Here is a 22180-nt window from a genome sequence, read left to right as displayed (position 1 = left end):
ACACAGCCAGCAGCAGGAGAGGGGCCACCTGTGTTAAGAAGTGGAACAAGTCCTTAAAAGCCCCCCAACACAGTTCCTCTCCCTTGTCATTGGCCAGTCCTCTTCCCAAAGTGATTACATGTCAAGTGAATCAGAATTAACAAGAGTGACCTAAATCAATCATTTGAAGTAAAATGGGTATTCGGAAGGCACAGTGAGAACGTAATCATGATATTAGAGGTTTCCAACCTTGGCCTCACTTGGAACTTCATACTGAGCTTTCACAACATACTGACACCAAGGCTTTACTACAGAGCAGATGATTAAGAATCTCTGGTGGCGTTGGAGTCTCAGCCTTAGATAAAATAAAAGCAGAGAATTTATCTTGGTTGTAGGCACACTTGTCTTGTATGATTGATACAAGGACTGATAAAGACATGAACAAGCCAGAAGGCAAATCTGTTTGAAGCAGAAATGTAGAGAGAATGCGTGACATCTGATAAATTTCAACTTAATGTATCCTTTTAGCCTAATTTGAATATGTTAACTCCAATGGGAGCTGAAGGATAGAAAGGGGAGAGTCTCACCGGCTGCCCCTATGATGAATCAGAACTTGATGGACGGAGGTACAGGAAAAACAACAGTAGGAGAAGGGACTGGTGTGGACCATGTCAGTGTGAGGGTTTCACAGATGCCGCCATGGGGGTAGTTACCTAGTGTGGTCTCAGTACAAGGAGAGACTCTCTGGAGTTGAGAACATCAAAAAACTGAGAAGCTTGTGTCGTCTGCATGAACAAGGATGATGTTAACACACCCTGGGAAGGAATTATAAACTAAGAGAACAAAGGGAGTGTTGCCAAAAAGTGGGTAAGATAATGGGGTCAAGAAGATGCCAACCTTAAAAGAACAGTTGTTTTTGTTTTTTATTAATGTTGCTTTCCACTTGATATCTGGGACGAAAGTCTAGAGCTTCAGTACTTGCTGGCTGGTGATATAATTATTCTATTGGAAGGATTAGGAAACTATGGCTTAGTTGCCTCAAATTAACCACAGAGGTAGTGCAATAGACTGAATAACGGCCTCAAAAATGTCCATGCCCCAATCCCTGAAGCCTGTGAGTATGCTACCTTGTGTGGCAAAAGGAACTTTTCAAATGTGATTAAGGATCATGAGATGAGAGGATTTTCCTGGAATATCTGGGGAGGTCAAATGTAATCACAAAGTCCTTATAAGTGGGACCGGGGAGGGTTGCCATCAGAAGTGGAAACAGAAGCATAGATAAGAGATTGGAAGATGCTATGCAGCTGGCTTTGAAGATGGAGGAAGAGCCCAAAAGACAAGGGAAGAAGGTATCTTCCAGAAGCTGGAAAAGGCAAGGAAATGGATTCTCCCCTACAACCTCAAGAAGGAATGAAGGCACACAGACACTTTGATTTTAGCCCATTGAACCCGATTTTGAACTTCTGAACTCCAGAAGTGTGAGACAATACAACTATGTTCTTTCATGTCACCAAACTTGTGGTGATTTGTTATAGCAGCAACAGGAAACTGATACAGACATCATTTGCAATTCTACCCCTCTCCTGGGTCATCAATGTTCTCTCTTTACTAGATTGTTCCTAAGAGCATTGTTCTCCCTGCTCAGCGGGGAGTCTGCTTCTCCCTCTCCCTCTGCCCTTCCACCTGCTTGTGCACATTCTCTCTCTCAAATAAATAAATAAAATCTTAAAAAAAAACCAAAACTGGGGCGCCTGGGTGGCTCAGTTGGTTAAGCGACTGCCTTCGGCTCAGGTCATGATCCTGGAGTCCCAGGATCGAGTCCCGCATCGGGCTCCCTGCTCGGCAGGGAGTCTGCTTCTCTCTCTAACCCTCCCCTCTCTCATGTACTCTCTCTCTCTCATTCTCGCTCTCTCAAATAAATAAATAAATCTTTAAAAAAAAACAAAAAACCAAAACTGCTCTTGACCTTGTTAAGGTCAATTGCCAAATCCAGTGGTCCATTTTCAGTCCTTGTCTTACCTACACTGTTAGTAGCATCTGACTCTTCTTGAAACTGTTCCTTCTTTGCTTCCAGAACAGAAAAATCTCCTCCGTTTCCCTCCCACCTCACTGGCCCGTCCTTCTCAGCCTCCTTTCCTGTCTCCTCCACCTTTTTCCCCACACACCTCTTAACAATGGGATCCCTCATGGTGCTTCTCTTCACGCTCACTCACACCATCTAATCTTTGACCAGCTCCTTCCATGGCTTTAAGTGGCAACTCTATTCTGACGAATCCCAAATACATATCTTCGGTCTAGACCTCTCCCTTAACTGTAGACTTGTATGTTCAAGTCTCTGTGTGGCTTCTTCACTTGGATACCTAATAGGTATCTCACACATGTTTCAAACTGAGCTCATCATCTTCCCACAAAAATCTGCCCCTCCTACATCATCTTCCTCTGAGAAAATAGCAACTCCTTCCTCCCAGTTCCTTAACTGCAAATGTCTGGAGTCAACTTTGATTCTTTTCTTTCCCTTCACCATATGTCCAGTATGTTAGACACCCTTGTTGACTCTATCCATAAAATATATCCCATTCTAACAACTTCTGACCACATTACTGCTCACATTATGGTCTAAGCCAACATTATCTCTTATCTTAATTTTTACATGGAGCCCTGAAACAGGCTTCTCTTCCTCCTCGACGGGAACACCCAGGTGATCCTTTTAAAATGTGTCAGCACAAGTAGCTTCTCTGCTCAGAACCCACAGTATCTTTTCCCATTTCTCTTGGAACCAAAGTCCTTTCAAAGCCTGGATGACCTACCCTCTCTCTGTCGGCCGTCAGGACCTCATCTTCTACTTCTATCTCCTTTGCTCACTAAACTTCATGCACACCAGCCCACTTGTTGTTGCTTAAATAGTATAGGAACACTCTTTCTTCTTGGCCTTAGCATTTTCTGGTCCATGTCCAGGAATACTCTCCCACATTCCCACAAAGTTCACTCTCTTGCCTTAATTTTTGCTCAAGAGTCACCTTCTCAGTGGAATCTTTTCTAACCGTATTATAAGAGCACCAAATGCTCTCCCTCTCCACTACTATGATTCTCCTTCCCTGCTTCATTTTTATTCAAATCACTGTCAAGAACCATCAAGGATGGTTTTGCAAGCTAACAAATTAGCTTGCCCTGGTTTCATGGATGCTGGTAGAAAAAGGACAGCTTATTACTCACAGTAAAAGCTATAGCTAAAGTAACAGCATCTTTTCCAGCTTTGTTGAGATACCGCTGACATATAACATTGTGTAAGCATAAGGTTTACGATATGGGGATTTGATATATGTATATATTGCAAAAAATGTGTACCATGGTAAGGTTTGTTTTGCTGGTTCCTTGAGCCCCTATTTCCACAGGGTGAAGTGAAGGGGACCAGGTGATACCTAAACACACAGTGGGTTGAATTATGGGAGGAAAATCTTGAGTCTGGGGAATCTGGATCAGGTACAGTAGGGACTAAACATCCCTGCCCTTTCTCTGGAGGGAAACATTTGCTTTATATTACTAGGCTGTAAACAGCCTTCCATTTCCCTGGCGGGGGCCATGATCTCTATGTTCCAAGGCCATTTGCTGTACAAACTTCTTGAAAAAAAAGAATAGTGTGGAATGAAGGGTAGCCAGTGCCCCTGCTTCTGAGGAGTACAGAAACGTGAGAGACTGCGCAGAATTCTCTCCCACTCACCCATTTCTAACAACTAAACACCCCTATTTCACTCATGAATTTCTTCCTCCACTAGACTACAAACTCAAGACATTTCCCACTTTAATTTCATTCTCATCTGTTTTATTTACTGATAAAACAATGTCTAGCAAACAAAGGATGATCAATAAGTTGTGCTGCATGAATAAATAGATGAAAGGCAAAATTCACAAGAACGAATCACGATGCCAAAACACAGGTAAGACAATAGAGAAATTAATTACTGAGATGCATTGCTTTACCATAAGCCAAATATAATACTGAACTTTTTAATAATATTTTAGTATCTTGGAAAAAGACTATGCTAACTAAAAAAAATTATACAGTGTGTATGTTGAAGATTATTTCAATTTTGTAAATAAACACATACACGTATAGGAAAATCACGAAGGAAAATGTACCAAAAGTTAAGTATTTTTATTTTTTTTTTACTTGTTTTAAAACTAAATGTTTTTAAAAGGGCTAATTATAGGTTATCTGTATTCTCTATCCTTTGTCTTTACTTCCCAAATCTTCTGTAATTTTCATGTATCTTTTTTAAAGATTTTTAACTTATTTATTTGACAGAGAGAGACAAAGTGAGAGAAGGAACACAAACAGGGGGAGTGGGAGAGGGAGAAGCAGGTTTCCCACAGAGCAGGGAGCGGGGCTCAATCCCAGGACTCTGGGATAATGACCTGAGCTGAAGGCAGACGCTTAACGACTGAGCCACCCAGGCACCCTTTTATGTATCATTTTAATCATCAGGAAAAAACAACGTGCTTATTTTGAAGTCTTTATTGTTTTATATTTTTAAGAAAGAAAGAAAGAAAGAAAGAAAGAAAGAAAGAAAGAAAGAAAGAAAGAAAGAAAGAAAGAAAGAAAGAAAGAAAGAAAGAAAAAGGGAAAGAAAGAAAGGCAAACAGCCGAAAGCTACAGACACTCCTTTTAATCACCTTCACCACACACAGAAGTCCTCTCCAAGCCCTGGAAGTTGAGAAATTCTGCTAGAGCAAATGGTGATAGCTCATGGTCAGTATTCTTCAGAAAACGGGTAATGAGGATGATCCACAACACTGAAAGAGAAGGAAGGACATGAACTTGTTACTCTGCCTCCCAGGGTTCCAGAGGGTTTCTTTGGGTACGCAGGCAGGCCGGGCTAAAACCTCTAAGTCTGCAGCCACACATCGCCCCCCACCAAACCTCTTGTCCCCTGGGGCGCACGCACACTGAAGCTCCCGAGCCCCGAGCAGAGTCCACCTGCATGCCCAGTGCACGTACCCCCGTAATACAGACACAGAGCCTGATCTAGGTGGCAGTTTACAAGAAGGGTAAGTCCTGGGGCACGAATATTGTGGTCACTTCATCCCCAGGTGGAACCGGCCCCTATTGGTGAGAAAAGTCACAGTGAGGATTTTGCTGCTTTTTTGTTTTGTTTTTGTTTTTTTACGCATGCGTTCAGCAAATATATAAGGAGCTCCCTCGACAACACAGGGTCCTTCTATTAAGGAACTCCCAGTCTATTGAGAAGATAATATGTACACCTAAATAACCATACCTACAAAATGTGATTACTGTCTTCTTAATTTAGAATTTAAGAGAATACTTGTTGTTCAGTAATCAGTATTACTGACAATCTTTCGTTCGAAACTAAATTCTTATTCTGTAACTAAAATCTTAATCCCCTTATCTTTAAACTCCCTTGCGAACACCTGTCAATTTGACTAGTCTTCCTTCTCCTCCATCCTGAGACCCCCCTGCAGTCTAACTGAACAACTGGAATATGAATAAGTCAAAGTCAAAGGAAGCAGGGGCTCCCATAGGATCACCTCCTGATGGACAAAGGCAACTCGGGAGTCCGTCTTGACTCAAGAAACCATAGAAATCCAAAGAATCTTATCTGTATACCACTGGGGACACATGAGTCACCAACTTGAGGGTCAATTAATTTCATGACCCATTTATAATTCAGTTCAGTGACATTACACAGCTGAGAAAAAGCCAACAAAAAGATGCATTTGAAACAAATGGATCTGAAAGAAACAGGGAAAAGAATACCCGCCAAGGGGTGCCTGGGTGGTTCAGATGGTTAAGCGTCTGCCTTCGGCACAGGTCATGATCCTGGGGTCCTGGAATGGAGTCCCGCATCGGCCTCCCTGCTCTGCAGGAAGCCTGCTTCTCCCTCTACCTCTCTCTCTTTCTCTCTCTCTCTCTGTCTATCATGAATTAATAAACAAAATCTTAAAAAAAAAAAAAAAAAAAGAATACCCGCCAAGGAAAAAATGTACATTTGCCTTCGTGGGCCACACTCCTCCATAAAAATATTAACATTACATTTTACAATTGTGTTAGGATAAATAGAATCCAGGCGGGACTCATTATTACATAGTCATTATTAATGGAATCCTTTTTTTCTCCTGATTTTAAAAAGAATTAAAGACGAAGCATTTCCATAGGCCCCCCAGAAGTAGAGTGGACTGTGGGCACTGTGCCTTCTGTGTCTAATGGGTCAGTCGGCCCCGAGTGGGGGTACGCCAGGCACAAGACTAGGGCAGGAAAGTAGTGAATTCCCGATGATGCAGATGTTAGCAGTTGTGCTCCCGGTGTTCTGGGTCCCTGCTCACACTGCCGTCAGGTCAGACCCTGAGCTCCAGAGTAAACCTCCAGTCTGCAGTCTACGGGAAGCTCCAGTTTCACTGCTATGTGGAAATTGGGCCTTTGTTCCCGATTTAGGGGAGTGTAGTTCCTCTGCTGACCTCCACACCGCAGAAAACAACCAACGACCCGTGAAATACAACATACAAGTCACTTACAATAGTAGTTTGAAATATCGGAAATTTCTGTTGAGTCCTTCAATTGCTTTCATGTCTTCTGGAGTCAATTCAAAGTCAAAAACCTGAAAGGAAGGAAAGAACTAAATTGAACTCTCTCCAACGCAGCTGGCTTCTACCTGGGAGCTTCAGTTCTTTTCAGCTGGGCAGGGGGGTGGGAAAGGGGTGCACTGGGAGGGGGGCAATCCCTGCCATCAGCTCCTAGGGGTGCTGGCCCAAGTTCACCTCCCACCCCATTCTTCTCCACCCCCTCTCTGCTGCTCCACTCCACAAAAGGCTCATAACACACAATCCCAAATCGTTCTAAGTGAATTGCTTGCCACAGAAAAGAAAAAAACTCCTTTTTGTCCAACCAAAGGGACAGCTGGACAATCTGGACAAAATCAACCAAACTGTAATCAGGCTTTTCCTTCCCCAGAGCCACCTACAATTTGACACAAGCTTGAGCTTAAGCAAGCACTGGAAGGAAGAGCAGCTCCCCTGTAAAGACCTCTTCAAGAATCTGTTGACTTCAGAAAAAGGCATTTCCCGATCTGCGGTTCAGTCAACCACCTGCTCATTCCAACCCCAAACACCATTCTCTTCCTAGTTGTGTTTGCTCTTCCCTGTAAGAGAAAAATCTTTCTGATTGATCTCTGAGACACTTAGGGATTGATCTTACATCCAGACAGTTCTCCCTTTTGAATAAAGTCTCTCTTACTTACGTCCAGATTTTTTATTTGAAGATACATAGCACCTAATTGAGAGGGAATTAATAGCAAAGCAGACAGATCTTTGGTAAGAAATATTAAAGCAGGAAACTCATTATTTCATCCAGGGGATGATTTCGCAGAAAACTCGGTGCCTCTACCTATCCACCTATCTATCTATCATCTATCTATCTATCATCTATCATCTCTCCATCCATCTATCATTCATGTTACAAATATACTCCAGAAGTGATATGTTGTCATGCGGATATGTATTAATATATGGAGTTGAATTGAAAAATAAAATGGGATCTTTTTCTGATTGGTTTAACAATGAGATTAGATTTACCTATCGGATATTTCCATAAATTGAATGAACTAAATCTATGGCTTCAAGGTTTTAGAGCAAATGCTTTTAAATAATATGCTCCACAATATCATCTTGTGCAAATACTATACTCAGGATGAAATTTTTGTTGTCATTAGGACGGGCTAGGGCTCCCACAGTTTGTCACAATTCACTGGAGTTCACAACAAAGTAAGCTGAAGAACACTACTGTTCTGAGGCACCAGGAGATATATGAGAGAGGGTTTAGGGCAACACTACTCATTCATTTGTTAATTTGGCCAGTCCATAAACTTATACCTAGCTTCCTACCTGCCGGGAGCTCTGCTGGGGACAAGGTGTTATAAGATGACCCAGAGAGGGTCATGACATTTAGGGTCTCACAGCCTGGAGAGCACACTGACATATAAACAAGCAATTTGAGTTTAATAAGGAAAAACCCACACAGCCATGCCAAGTGCTATGGTGGTCAAACTGCTGATGGTTTCACAGAGCAGCTAATCCTACTTGGGTTTGATATTGAAATACACATTGGAGTTCATCAGGTGGAGAAGGTAAAAGAGAGGAACCAGGGTTTTAAAAGTTCTTTACTGCATGGAAGGCCTCCTGTAAGGAGCATAGAGGTAAAATGTGCTCAGGGTCACAAAATTAGGAAGAGGTAAAGCCAGAACTAAAGACCATAAAGCCTAGGACTCAGACTCGTACTCTCTCTCCTACCTGCCTAGCTGCCCCATGGCACATGGGGAGAGATGCCTGGGAATGAATGCACATGGGCACTTGCTGAAAAGCAAGAGAGACAGTCCCCAACACAGCACCCATTCCTCACTTTGGAAAAATACCGCTGTGCCTATACCTCAGAGTTCTCTTTGAGTCTCTTCTCGCTGAAGCTCTTGGCCAGGACCACCACCCCCCGCTGCGGCTGGAAGTGCAGAGCCACCTGGCCTGGGTTTCTGTTGTGTTTCTTGGCAATGGCATTCAAGATGGGCTCTTCCAAGAGGGATGGGCTACCCCCTGCCACCCTGAGAGCAAAAGACCCAGATTTGAAGGGTGTGGAACTGAACATCTAGAGTGTGCTGTCACCTTTCCCCAGATTTTCCAGATGATTGAGAGCAGTGGGTATAATATGGTGTGATTAAAAGAGAGTTTCATGAATATTCATAGGGATTCATTCATGATTACACCAAACTGGAAACAATTAATGTTTCCATCAACAGATGACCAGAGAAACAACTTGTGGGGTATGTGCCCATACAATGAAATATTACACAGCAGCAAACAAGAATAAACTAGACACTTGCAACAACACAGATGCATTTCACAGATACTACGCTAAGCCAAAGAAGCTGGACACAAAGAGTGTGTACTCTATGACTTCTTTTATTTATGAAGTCCTAAAACATACCAAACTAATCCAAATTGAAAAAGGAAATCAGAAAAAATGGTAAGGAAGAAAACATTATGGGGGTTCCTCAAAAAGTTAAAAATAAAACTGGCTTACGATCCAGCAATTGTACTTCTGGGTATTTACCCAAGAATACAAGAACACTAATTCAAAGGGATACATGCTCCCCGATGTTTATAGCAGCATTATTTACAATAGCCAAGATACAGAAGCAGCCCAAGTGTCCATTGGCTGATGAATGGATAAAGAAGAGGTGGTGTATATATACAATGGAATATTACTCAGCCATAAAAAAGAATGAAATCTTGCCATTTGCAATGACATGGATGGAGCTAGGGAGTATAATGTTAAGTGAAATAAGTCAGTCAGAGAAAGACAAATACCTGATGATTTCACTCATGTGGAATTTAAGAAACCAACAAGCAAAGGGGAAAAAATAAGAGAGAGAGAGAAAGAGATAAATCAAGAAACAGACTCTTAACTGCAGAGAACAAACTGATGGTCACCAGAGGGGAGGGGGGATGGAGGGAGGGTGGAAACAGGTGATGGGGATGTAGGAGGGCACTTGCTGTGATAAGCACCAGGTGTTGTATGGAAGTGTTGACTCACTGTATTGTACACTCGAAACTAACATAACACTGTGTGTTAACTAACTGGAATTAAAATAAATACTTTAAAAAAAAGATGGTGAGGAAGAACTTTCTGGGAAGAAACACAAAAGAACGGTCTTAGGAGATAGCAAGTTTCTGTATCATGGTAGGGGTGTGGGTTATACTGTACATCCATTTGTCAAAATTATACAGCTAAGAATTATGCATGATATGCTGTGCAAATTTTACCATCAAATTAATAAACAACATTATTAATAACATTATTAATAACTTAATAAATACCATTTGGAGTGGAGTTTGGAATAGATGGATGCATGGATGAAGCAAGATTGTGAGAAGGTGGGTGATTTTTGAAGCTCGGTGATGGTACATGGGAACTCGCTACATGATCATGTTTACTTTCTGATGTTTGAGTCTTTCCACATTAAAATGTTAATAAAAGTGTTTCGTCATCATAGAGTTGTTGACATAGGTTCACTTTGATATTCTTATTACCAGGTTGGGTCCTTTTGGGATCCCAGGGCACTATAGGCAACAAGAACGATGTCCTTGGACTTGCAGAACTCCAGGAGTTTGCTCTGGTTGAGGTAAGGATGACATTCCACCTGTAAATTGCCAAGACCAAAAGATGTCAAAATACATAAGCCAATGACATGTAAATTTGGAAAGTCCTTTGAAGAAATATCTGATACTCTATTAACATATATACTATATTTTCAGATTATTTTTCTCATGTCCTTCTGAAATACCTTCAGATGCTATCAATTTTCAAATGTAATTAAACAATTTTCTTCTTCTTCCTCCTCCTCCCCTTCCTGTTCTCCTCCTCCTCCTCCTTCTTCTTCTTCTCCTTCTTCCCCTTCTTCCCTTTTTCTTCTTCTTCTGTAGCCTCCACACCCAGTGCAGAGCCCAATGCAGGGCTTGAACTCACGACCCTGATATCAAGACCGAGCTGAGATCAAGAATGGGATGTTTTACTGACTAAGGCACCCAGGTGCCCCTCTTCTTATTTTTTTATTAGTATTTAAAATGATTAGAGACCATTATGCTCAGGTTGTGGCCTCTAAATGCCATTTCCTACTAAAAGAAACCAAGATTCCTTAGAAAGCTGGATGATTCCAGGTCTGAACAAAAAAGCTACAAATTGATCCTAGAACATCCTACAGTCCTGAGAGTAAAGAAGATGGGTAAGACAAAGAGGAAGAGGAGGCTTCTGCTGACCAAAATTGTGAACCATTTGCTCATGGATAAGAACGGCGACTGCACTGGATGGGAAAACATCCCATCTGTTAAAACTCATGAATTCACAATGACATGTGCATATGATCACATCTTTAGACCTAACCTCCAGTTTACAGGAAGCACAAAAGACGGAGTAACATGTCAAACTGTATCACAGGCATCAGTCAGTAAAACCAATTGTGTGGGAAAATTTAAAAGAAAAAAGGCTTAGTTTCTTTCACAAATAAATTGAGAGATAAAGAGGAGGAGGAGGAAGACAAAGGGAAGGAAGGAAGGACCGAGGGACATATTTTAACACATTTTAAATTATTTTCTGCAAATAGATTCCTAGAAGTAAAATAACTAAGATGAAGAGTATAAATATGTGAATGGTTTCTTGCCTCATTTTCAAGCTCTTTTACAAAAGGGCTATAAAACTACAATATAATAGTGTTTGAAAATTGGCAACATATGGCGTTATTTTTAATTCAATTAGCCAACATATAGTACATCATTAGTTTCAGATGTAGTGTCCAGTAATTCATCAGTTGCATATAACACCCAGTGCTCATCACATCACGTGCCCTCCTTAATGCCATCACCCAGTTACCTCATCTGCCCAACTACCTCCCCTCCAGCAACCCTCAGTTTGTTTCCTAGAGTTAAGTCTCTCATGGTTTGTCTCCCTCTCTGATTTCTTCCCATCCAGGCTTCCTTCCCTTCCCCTATGATCCTCTGCACCATTTCTTATGTTCCACATATGAGTGAAACCATATGATAATTGTCTTTCTCTGATTGACTTATTTCACTTAGCATAATCCCCTCCAGTTCCATCCACATCGATGTAAATGATCAGTATTCATTCTTTCTGATATCTGAGTAATATTCCATTGGATTTAGGAACCACATCTTTATCCATTCATCTGTCAAAGGACATCTCGGCTCCTTCCACAGTTTGGCTATTGTGGACATTGCCGCTATGAACATCGGGCTGCATGTACCCCTTCGGATCACTACATCTGTAACTGTGAGATAAATACCCAGTGGTGCAATTGCTGGATCATAGTGTAGCTCTATTTTCAACTTTTTGAGGAAACTCCATACTGTTTTCCAGAGTGGCTGCACCAGCTTGCATTCCCACCAACAGTGTAGGAGGGTTCCCCTTTCTCCGCATCCTCGCCAACATCTGTCGTTTCCTTATCTTGTTAATTTTAGCCATTCTGAATGGTGTGAGGTGGTATCTCATTGAGGTTTTGATTTGGATTTCCCTGATGCCGAGCTATGTGGAGCATTTTTCATGTGTCTGTTGACCATTTGGATGTCTTCTTTGGAGAAATGTCTGTTCATGTCTTCTGCCCATTTCTTGATTGGATTATTTGTTTTTTGGGTGTTGAGAGTTATTTTTAAAAATTATTTCTTTTAATTATGACTTCTCCCTTTCCTCACTCTCCACTTCTTTCCTTCTCTTCTCAGCTCCTCTCTCACTGCCCCGCCACTGCTCCTGTGGGCTTTCCCATGCAGCCCATGTCATGAAGTCCAGTGGCATTTTCCACCCCTATTTAGACTGGCAGCTCCTCACCAAGGACTGTCCCCCCCACCCCGATGACTCACTCAAACCTTTTCAACCCTCTCCTTTGGCTTCCACCATGTTCTCTCTCCCAACTTGGCAACTCATATTCAGTCTCCTAACCAGTGCCCCTTTGCCTGATCCTTAATTAAATGTTGACTTTCCTGCCCTTCCAGTTTATCCTATCTCAGAATAAACTGGAAATTTGCTCCCAGAAACGCTAATCCATTTCTGTGAGTTTAATTACCACCCATAAAGCAAGGACTCCAAAATCTGCACCTCCAGCCCTGACCGACTTCCTGAGCTCCAGACCAGCACTGCCGTCTGCCAACTCAGCATCTCCCATTTGGACGTCTCAGAGGAATCTGAGAAGTGGAAATCATACCCTTCCCACTCCCCTCAACCTGTTCCTCCTTTGGCATTTCCTCTTGTAATAAAAGGAACAATCCCCTAAGCAGTGGACATGAGCCAGAAATTTGGGTCCCATACATTAAGGAAGAGGGTATGAAGGGCAGGAAGCAAGGTAGTCTCCTGTGGGCTGTGGGCTCACCTGGTTGCAGACAGGCTTGTACTTGAGCCCTGGTTTCTTCAGGATCATTTTCAGCTGCTTGTAGTTGAAATTGGATACCTCAATGGACTTGGTTAAACCTGCATCTTTACACTTCTCCATGGCCTGGGGAGGAGGGAAACATGAGGCAAATCTTTAGTGTACTTTGGCCCTTGCATTTGACATTGAACTTTTCAAAACCAGGAAATCTGTTTTTAGCATATATAATGATTTGACTGAACCAGTTTTATCATATACATATATTATTTCCTGTGATACTTTATCGCTATGTACACGTTTTGTTTCCTTGAGTCCATTAACATGCACAACCAGGACAACAAATAGACATTGAAAAGCTTTTAAGTTGCCCCTCAGCTCCCCGCTCTCTTCCGCGGCACCTGTTTTGCTATTAAGCCCATAACAGTTCTTTAACAAATGGTATCAGGGTCAAGGACAAAGAGGAACTCCCAGGTTTTCCACCAAAGGAAGATCCTTCTGCTTCCTCTTTCCTTGAATGGTGAAAAAAGTGTATGGAATGGGGTACACAAGGGCAGGCTTCGCTCCTACAGCCCACCCTTCTGCTAAGTCAGACAGCAGTCCTTCCCTCCCTCTGTGGGTGCATTTACTTGTGCCAGATAGAGCTCTACCTCCTTTTGAGCTTGCTGCTGACAATCCCCCTTATGGGGCTGGCAGGTTCAACCTGATCCATGGAGCAAAGAAACCTCCACTTAGAACTACAGAAGTTAAATTAAAAATAGACCTAAGAGGCCATCTTGTTCAACGCCCTTGCTGTATAGATGAGAACACTGATGTACGTTGAGGCTCAGCCACCTGTCTGAGAGCAGACAATTGATGGAGCCAGAACCCATGTCTCCTGACTCCCCACCCAGTGACCTCTACCTCACTGCACAGTGCCTCTCGGGTCTAGTAGCCATACTTACTGCCCACGTGTCACACAGGTCCACCGTCTGTAAAATAACCTCCCCGTTGGCATCCTTGGGCATAAGCTCCTCCCCAGGCTGGAATACTGAGAGGAGAGAAAAGGAGGAAGAAGGTTTGTTTAAAGAATGACCTTTCTGGTGCCTAAGGAGCTTGGTCACATGACCTTTAAAAAGTTGTGATTACTGATGAGAGTGTATGTGTGAATTTGTGCATGCAGGTGTGTGTGTTGTGGAGAAGAAATGGGGAGAGGGCGGAGAACAAGAATCAGGAGAGACTGTAACTAAGTACCCCTTCTCCCTCCTATCCACACACACCCCTAAACTCTGCCAAGAATCAGTTTTCGTACTGTTGGAATTGATTTCACAAGGACAGGCTGGTTTGGATGATAGGAACTCCCTTTACTAATAAGCAATGTGTTTCAGCTTCAGTTTATGACAACCTGTCAGAGATGGTGAGGTTACCAGACATGGTCAGTGAATGTCCACTCTGATGAGAGGTTGGATCAGCGAAGCCCAAAGAAGCCCAGGGGTGCAGTGAGGACCAACCCACGGTACCATATCATGATTGGGCTGAGAGGTCCATATGGGAGGGACTCTTTCCCTACAGAGGTAGGGGTTTCCCATATCGATGCAGTCAGTTATAACTTAACGTTCTTGAGGACACTGATCGCTAAGGGATCACAGACAGGAACACATCACTTAGACATGTAAGGCACTGTCCTCAACTCTTTGAGGTAGAGACAAAGAGATCATTGAATTTCAATCATTCTGCAGGCTATGGGATGAGGAAAAAAAAATCTCAGGGGTGATATGACAGAAGTGTCAACGAGAGTCATAAGTTATGGAGCAATTCTATGCACCACACCCAAGCCCACCTCTCAGTCAGAACCCTGACAAGCTGTCAGGAAGGAGGAAACAAGGTGTGGCACCAGTGATGGGCATAACAAGGAAAAGCAGAAGCGGACCTTCATGGCGAGTGGCAAATGTAATGAAGAGATCCAGAGTCCAGCTGAAGTGCCTTCAGTGATCTTTCCAGGGCTGGTCGAACCAATTCCGGGCAACGGAAAGTAGTCCAAAGCTGCAGTGACCAAAAGAAGTGATTTCACACATTTGGGGACCAAAATTAAACATCTCAGTTACAAGATTGAGAAGTGAGTAACGAGTCACTGGGGTGGTCTAAAAATAAGAAACGCCGGGACTAAATTCATCGCTTGGTGTGACTGGGGTCCTTCAGGGGCACTGAGCTGTATTCGAGTGATGGTAGGAAAACTGAATGAACTTGGATGGGCCAGGGAGAGCAGCCCAAACATCCCACAGGTCAGAAAAGTCATCTCTGAAGGGAGAGTCAGGAAGTGTCAGGCAAGGGGAACAGAATCTGCCTGGAAAGAGTTCTGCCACTTTCTAGAAACAGGGTGTCCCTGATGGAGACACTCATAGGGTCATTCTGTAGAGACCCCTGCTCTCTTGACATTGGAAGCACCGTTTTCCACCTAAGAACATTTTACAAATCTCAGGAAATTCAATGCTGACTTGAAGAACCTATTTTTGAGTCAGGCTCCCTTCTGTGAATACTAGGTCAACCACACGTGGATATGTCCTGAGAGAATCTGCTGAAGAATAAAAGGAGTGGACCCCACCTGTGGTGGCTCAGCTGAGCCATACAATGGATAAAAAACATACATATCACTAATCATGTTTCACGTGTGAATGCGGTCTGCTCTCCTACCTCTCACATGCTTCGAGCAAAGCAAGCTTTCTTCGTTCTCTACTTTTCTACAATGGGTCCCTACGATGTAAGAAGGTACATAAATTATTCAAACCAAGACCAAAGGTGGTTTTTTGTGTTTTGCAAGATAATGTATCTAGCAGTGACTTCCCATCACTGGTCCAGAGCACCATGGTGGTGTAGAATGTGTCCTCTCTCTTCACGGTGCCTTCAGCGATCTTCTCTCGAATGGCCTTGCCAACTTCCTCCTCATTTTGATAGACATATGCTGCATCGAAGTGTCGGAAACCTACGTCAATCGCCACTTTGGTGGCCTCACCGGCCTTGCTTTTAGGAACCTATAAAATATAAATTAGGAGGGCTGGTAATCCACCTGACACAGAGAAGTAATGTATTTCCTTAAAGGCATGTTGGCCAGCTATTTCTGCGTGTCCCCTGCTCCCCTGGGGGGGGTGACGCAAGCCTCGGTAACAAACCTGTACTCTGGGGGCACAGACCTCTCATCTCAGAGGAGTTAGTGAAACAGGCTTCACCAGGGACACAGAAAATCAACTCTCACTCAATAAGGAATTCGTTGTATGGAAGTAACTAAGAGGAAAGCTTCTGACGCTAGAGAGAACTTCTAAGTATATAGATGTACATAGATATGGTTACAGGAGACAGAGACAGGATAAAAGGGACGGCATGTATTTTTGGTTTAGAATTGAAAATGAGGCCATAATAGCCATTCTCCATCCAATTATGTATATGTATATATATATATGTATATATATATATCACATTTTCTTTATATGTATATATCACACAATGGAATATTATTCAGCTTTAAAGAAAGAAATTCTCCATTTGCAACAAATGGATGAACCTATGCTAAGTGAGATAAGGCAGACAGACAGAGAAAGACAACTACTGCATGGTGTCACTTATATACAGGATCTGAAAAAAAAATTCCATTTCCTAGAAACAGAAAGTAGAAAAGGGATTGCCAGGGGCCAGGAGTTGGGGAAATGGGGAGACATTAGTAAAATGGTGCCAACTTTCAGCTATAAAACAAGGTCTGAGGAATTCATGTATATCATGGTAACTATTGTTGATAACACCGTCCTGTAGAATTGAAATTTGTTAAGAAGATAGAAGATAAATGTTCTCACCAGAAAAGAAATGAAGGCATAAATATGTGAAGTGAGGGATGTGTTAGACTTGATGGGATGAATATTCTCACCATGTATACATATATCAAATAATCATGTCGTGCAGTTTAAATATCTTACAATTTTGTGAATTTTACCTCAGTAAAGCTGACAAAAAACAAATCAATAGTATACCAGTTGGATTAAAGGAAAATAATGGCTGATTTTCAGGGAGATTGAGAGAGAATTAAAGGAGAAATATACTACATGATGCCCATCATTGTGACACAATTGTCATTCTATGAGCTTGGCACTAAACATATCCGTGCACACTCACCCAGAGTCTTCCAGCTGGAAGCACCCATGACTCTGCCTGGGAATTTCTGTGGCCACCAGAGTCTTTGGGAGAGGTTCTCAGTAATCAGGGAGAGAAGATGTGTTGACCACTGGACGCTACTTCGCCTCTCTACCTGACCACCGCAGGCCTCACACTATGGGCCCATGAATGGAACAGACATGCTGGAAGGGATTAAGACTGCGCCTGGGCCAACTTCATGTGCTACTTCTCACTAGAGCTCTTTTAGATCCCACTGTTTGTAAATGTGTGACCTCTCAGCAGCAGCAGAGACTGACACCAAGTCTTGGTAAGGTACCATTCCTCGAGGAGGCAAGCCAGCCCCTGAGTGGCAAGTTGATTGTATTAAACACCCCACCCCAGTGGGGAGGGAAGCAAGGAATTCATCTTTACTGAGACTACCACGTTCTATGGATGAGTTTCTATGTATGTCCCCTTCACAGTCCCTCGGCCAGCATTACGATGTAAGAGCTCTCAGAGAGTTTGGCTTGTCATTACAGGATCTCATGCACTAGCGCTTTGACCCCTTTATAGTGAAGGATATGCACCAATGAGCTCCTGACCACAGAATGCATTGGTTCTCTGAAGATACTGCATCTTCCAGAAGTGACGGGCATGACAGAATGTCGAATGGCTTCTTGAGGGTACAACCACAAGAGCCAGGTTGCAAGGAAGGACACTGTAGGTTTAGGACACTGTCATTGAAGATGCGATATGTTACTTTGAACTAGTAACAATCATGTGGTGCCACGATCCTCATACCTGATTCAGTGACCAAGGGCTAGAAGTACAAGTGGCCTCTTTGAATTAGTGTGGGTTCCTCTAGATGGTGAAACCGAGGCAAGGATCCCAAAGCAAGTAATTTACTGGAGGGGCAAAGGGTACACCAGTGGGGGTGTGGGCAAGTGGGAGAAGGAAGAGAGCCAGTAAACACTGCTCTATCACAGTTGCCACTATGAACCCCAAGCTCATGGGAAACATATAGCTCCCAAGAAGCGAGGGACCGAGAATGTTCCTAGATAATTCCAGTCAGTAAATTGCTACGGGCTGCTCCTGGAGGCTTTGCATAAGTCCCCGGCGTTCAGGTGAGGAGATGCAAACGCGGGCAGCTGGAAGTCAGGCTAAGCGCCAGGGGTTCACGGGGAGCATACGGGTGGGACAACCGCACCTGCCACACTATCATCCCCACTCCTAGTTATCCGCTTGGGGAGTTTCTGTTGTCCGTTTGCTCAGCTTCAGGATGCGCCAGATTCATGATTCTGGTTCCCAGGAGGGAAACCTTCAACCAAGTGACCTAGTAAGGGTTCCACCTAACTAATGCCCTGGCGGCCACCTGTTTTTCAGAAGTAGAGAGAGTGGTCTCTGTATAATGGCGGCAGGGAGGAGGATGTCTGGAATTCAGAGAAGTCACTAGGGCAGCCCTGGGTGCTTCTGTACCTGGTAATAACTGTGAATGGACAATTTGAGCAAGTACCACTGGACAAGGGCACAGGAAGCAGGTGCTCGGACCCCTCAGTGATTGCCCCGTTAGGCCAGCAGCCTAGAGCAGCGGAAGTGACGCATGACTGGAATCTTTTTAAAAAGTTGTAACGACATTTCAAAATTATTCATGATGTTGTCATTAAAGATCTGTCTTTACAACAACTACAAAACCAAGACTTATACCAGGGGACACCCTCCGCTGCGCCAACTGGGTCTGCGGGCCGCCAGAGTATTCCTCGTCCCTCTGCCAGCCATTCGAGATTCCAGTCATGCTGGAGTGGCCTCTTCTACTGAAATGGAGCCGTCACACTGCCCTTTAGAATGTCTGAGTCTGACTTCCAGCCTCACTTAAGCTCAGCTCACCTCCTCCTGGAAGCCTTCCCAGCACATCCCAGCTCCCATCAGCCTCCTCTTTCTGAACCCCTCACTTCTCCTGGCACCTGGCGATCTAACATTGAGCCTTGTTAAGTGGCTGTTGTCCCGGGCATCAGGCATCTTCCTCTGGCTGTCGAAGCCCCAAAGACATGGAGCTATCTTCTGTGCAAACTCTCATCACCGCTGGGGTAGATTTTAACACCAAGTAGAAGCTTAATCATGACTTGAATTGGTTAATTGCTTTATTCATTAATAATGACATATTCCACCTGTACTTTCTTGAGAGCCTCACTCATGAGATCAGAAGGGGTATTATTCCTTTCTGCCCACTGTGTCAAATGCTCGTTTATTTATTCTAATATTTATCTCAGCCTCTGATAAAATGCACACACTGGCTTCACATACAGGGGGCTAGGTGAGGCTGAAAAGACACTTGCCTCAGTGAAAGAAGTTGCATGCACAGATGCTGGAACATGCTTCTTGCTTCTGCCATGACCCACAGGACACTAGTGTGGGGCTGGGGGGGTCACATTCAGAAAAAGAACTCTGCTCAGGGTGGAAGAGAGGTTCCCATCTTACTCTGTACCTTTTGCACCATACAAAGCACAGGCACGTGTTACTTTGGGTCAGTGTGGAGATAATGGGCTGTTTTGATTCTATCCTCTGTGGCACTTTTCTGTCTTTAACAACAGTAGGTTGGATATAAATATGGAAGAACATACCCTCTGCTTAAGCTATAATGGTGGACATGAGATAATTATGTCACGCAAACAAACTGGCCTTATCTGAGAGCCATTAGCTGGTGATAGTTCAGGCACTAACCTACTGCTTGAAATAATAGCAGGTTCTCCAAGGATGAAAGATTTTGGTGATGCGTCAATGAACCTAACAGCAAAGCGGCTATGAAGCGGTCATGTCATCCTGCCCTCTGCACCCACTGCCCATGAGGAGCTTCTAACAAAGAGCAGAGTGGCTCTGACCGAGGCAGCAGGTGGCGGCAGGAGGGGCAGCCCCAGCTCAGATTTTAAACAGGTGAGAAATAAGAAAGAATAGCACTTACCAGGAGTGTTGTTGAGGAATTAAAAAAATAATAATAATGCATGGAAAGCACTTAAAATACACAGTAAGCATTCAGTATGCATTGCAGTAAAATAATAATAATAATAATAATAATAATAAATAATTCACCCTCAAAATGATCACCTCTGGATCCCCAGAATCAATAGCTCACCATCCCACTTAGGGCAAAGTTAGAGATCATGAAATGAAGACCCAAATGAGTCCTGCCAGGATTCATCACCCAGAGTGCACGAGGCATGGGGTGCATGTCTGCTGACCACCCTTCCAGGGCTGTTCATGGTCAACCCTCCAGTCACCTGGGTTCCACCTATGTCATTAGAAGCAAGAGTGCCAAACCCGAGCACAGGCATGATGTGCCCACCATTCAGTTTCACGGAACAACTCCGGTTGAGGTCCATCACTGTCCATAGTCCCGGCTAATCTGGTTCTGTCTCTCCTCCCTTTTCCTGATAGAGAGCCAAGAGAAGACAAGGCTCCAGTGTCCTTTATTGCTACCAACAACAATGAGATAGGTGGGGCTGGGCTTACAGATTCCAGCTATTGAAAGATGAAACTGGAATCAATCCAATGACTTTCATGTCTTTCTTTCAGGTCCCTGCAGACATCTCTTGCAGGAACTGCACCCAGAAATGTCATGCAAGTCACGGGAGTTTGAATTTTCTCTTCAGCATTGCTCACTAATTGATCCTAGTTATAAAAAATAATTTAAGAAGGGTAGAGTACCAACCATGGCAGATGCTGCTGGTAGATTATACCAGTCAAGGGCTGAGCATTTCACTATTAAATTTAGCATCATGGAAGTCACCAGTGACCTGAGTAAAATGGTTTTAGTGGGATGATAAGGCTGAAAACCCCCATGGGGTGAGAGAACGGGAATTAGAGGTGGTGAATGGAGAAAGATCTGTGAAGGAATTGAACCAGGAAAGTAGAGAGACATGAGGTAGAGGTTGAAGAGTGTTGTATAAAAGGGAAAGAACCGGGCGCCTGGGTGGCTCAGATGGTTAAGCATCTGCCTTCGGCTCAGGTCATGATCCCAGGGTCCTAGGATCGAGTCCCGCATCAGGCTCCCTGCTAGGTGGGGAGCCTGCTTCTCTCTCTGCCTCTGCCTTTCTGTCTCTCTGACTCTCATGAATAAATAAATAAATAAATAATAAATAAATAAATAAAAAGGGAAAGAACCTACATTATAACAGGGACAGTGGGGGAGACAAGACGCCAGAGCATAGATGCAGTATCTGCGCGGATGTTGAAAATGCCAGGAATGAAGAGAGAAACAGTATTACAGAATGAGCCAGAACTAGGAGTTAAAATCTTCAAGGAACGAGACTGAATGATGGTGAGGGTGGAGGCCAGGGACCACAACCATGAGAGGTGGCCTGAGACATGGCTGTTTCCAGGGGGCCACCACCCCCATCTCCACACTGCCAAGAAAGTGGCATCCATGAGGAGGAAACATGTTTGGGCTAGAAAGAAAGGGAAGGGGTGGGTATGCGGACAGAAGTCCAGGATTTAGAATTTTGTGACAATGGATGGAGCCCCAGTTCCAGAGGGAACACTAGGAGGGCTTTCAAGTGAGCCAGGAGTGAGCCATGCTCATGAAGTAGGAGGGACAGAGTGCAGGGAAGAAGGTTTAGGGGACTGGAATGAGCTGGGAGTCCCGGGCTCTTCGGATGACAGACATAAGCTGGGGTGGAGAGCAGATGACAGTAATTCTGACGTTATCCTGGCAAGAGGCAGTGGGAGGTTGTGCACACAGCAGTGAGGGCCTTGCTAGCCACCAGCAGAGCTCTGGAACTTTTTCTTGACAACTGACAAAGGAGACGTGGTGGCCCAGGGAGCAGAGGGCTCACCTTAGACAGAGAAACCCCCTCTATTGAATCCAGGCATCTTGAGAATTGATAACAGCAGAGAATTTTTTCCTCTATGGTAAACTATCACATTCCTGCCAGATGAAAAAGTAACCATCATGCACCATACAGGGGATGCCTGCTTCTCTCTCGAAACTTGGGGAGATGGATACTGAAAGGAAAAACTGACAGAAGGAAACAAGAAAGGAAGAAGGCAAATTGTCTTATTCCCCACTGGAGGGCAAGCCTCGGATGCATGACTCAACGGTAGAGGGCAGGCACTGCCAAGGCCCGGGAGGGAGACCCACATGGAGAAGTTACGCTGTGTGGGAAAGC

At 43.8% G+C, this 22180-nt stretch overlaps 1 protein-coding gene across 1 annotated transcript; it reads right to left on the bottom strand.

Moving 5' to 3' along the window:
- Positions 1–7: 7 nt before the first annotated feature.
- Positions 8–20395, bottom strand: LOC123842005 (aldo-keto reductase family 1 member C15-like). The gene is given in 12 exon segments (XM_064590301.1): positions 8–28; positions 4651–4770; positions 6508–6590; positions 8414–8579; positions 10069–10178; positions 12912–13034; positions 13850–13927; positions 14815–14840; positions 14843–14927; positions 15746–15913; positions 18498–18507; positions 20205–20395. Coding segments are annotated over 11 exon segments (1083 nt in total). The 3' UTR covers positions 8–28; positions 4651–4727.
- Between the last annotated feature and the right edge of the window lie 1785 nt (positions 20396–22180).

This window comes from Mirounga angustirostris, unplaced genomic scaffold (genome assembly GCF_029215605.1).
Source record: "Mirounga angustirostris isolate CCGP_5_RB_7025 unplaced genomic scaffold, mMirAng1.0.hap1 SCAF_5, whole genome shotgun sequence".
Classification (NCBI taxonomy): Eukaryota; Metazoa; Chordata; class Mammalia; order Carnivora; family Phocidae; genus Mirounga; species Mirounga angustirostris.
The sequence above is the reverse complement of the archived record's forward strand: the minus strand, read 5'-3'. Positions and strand labels throughout refer to the sequence as shown.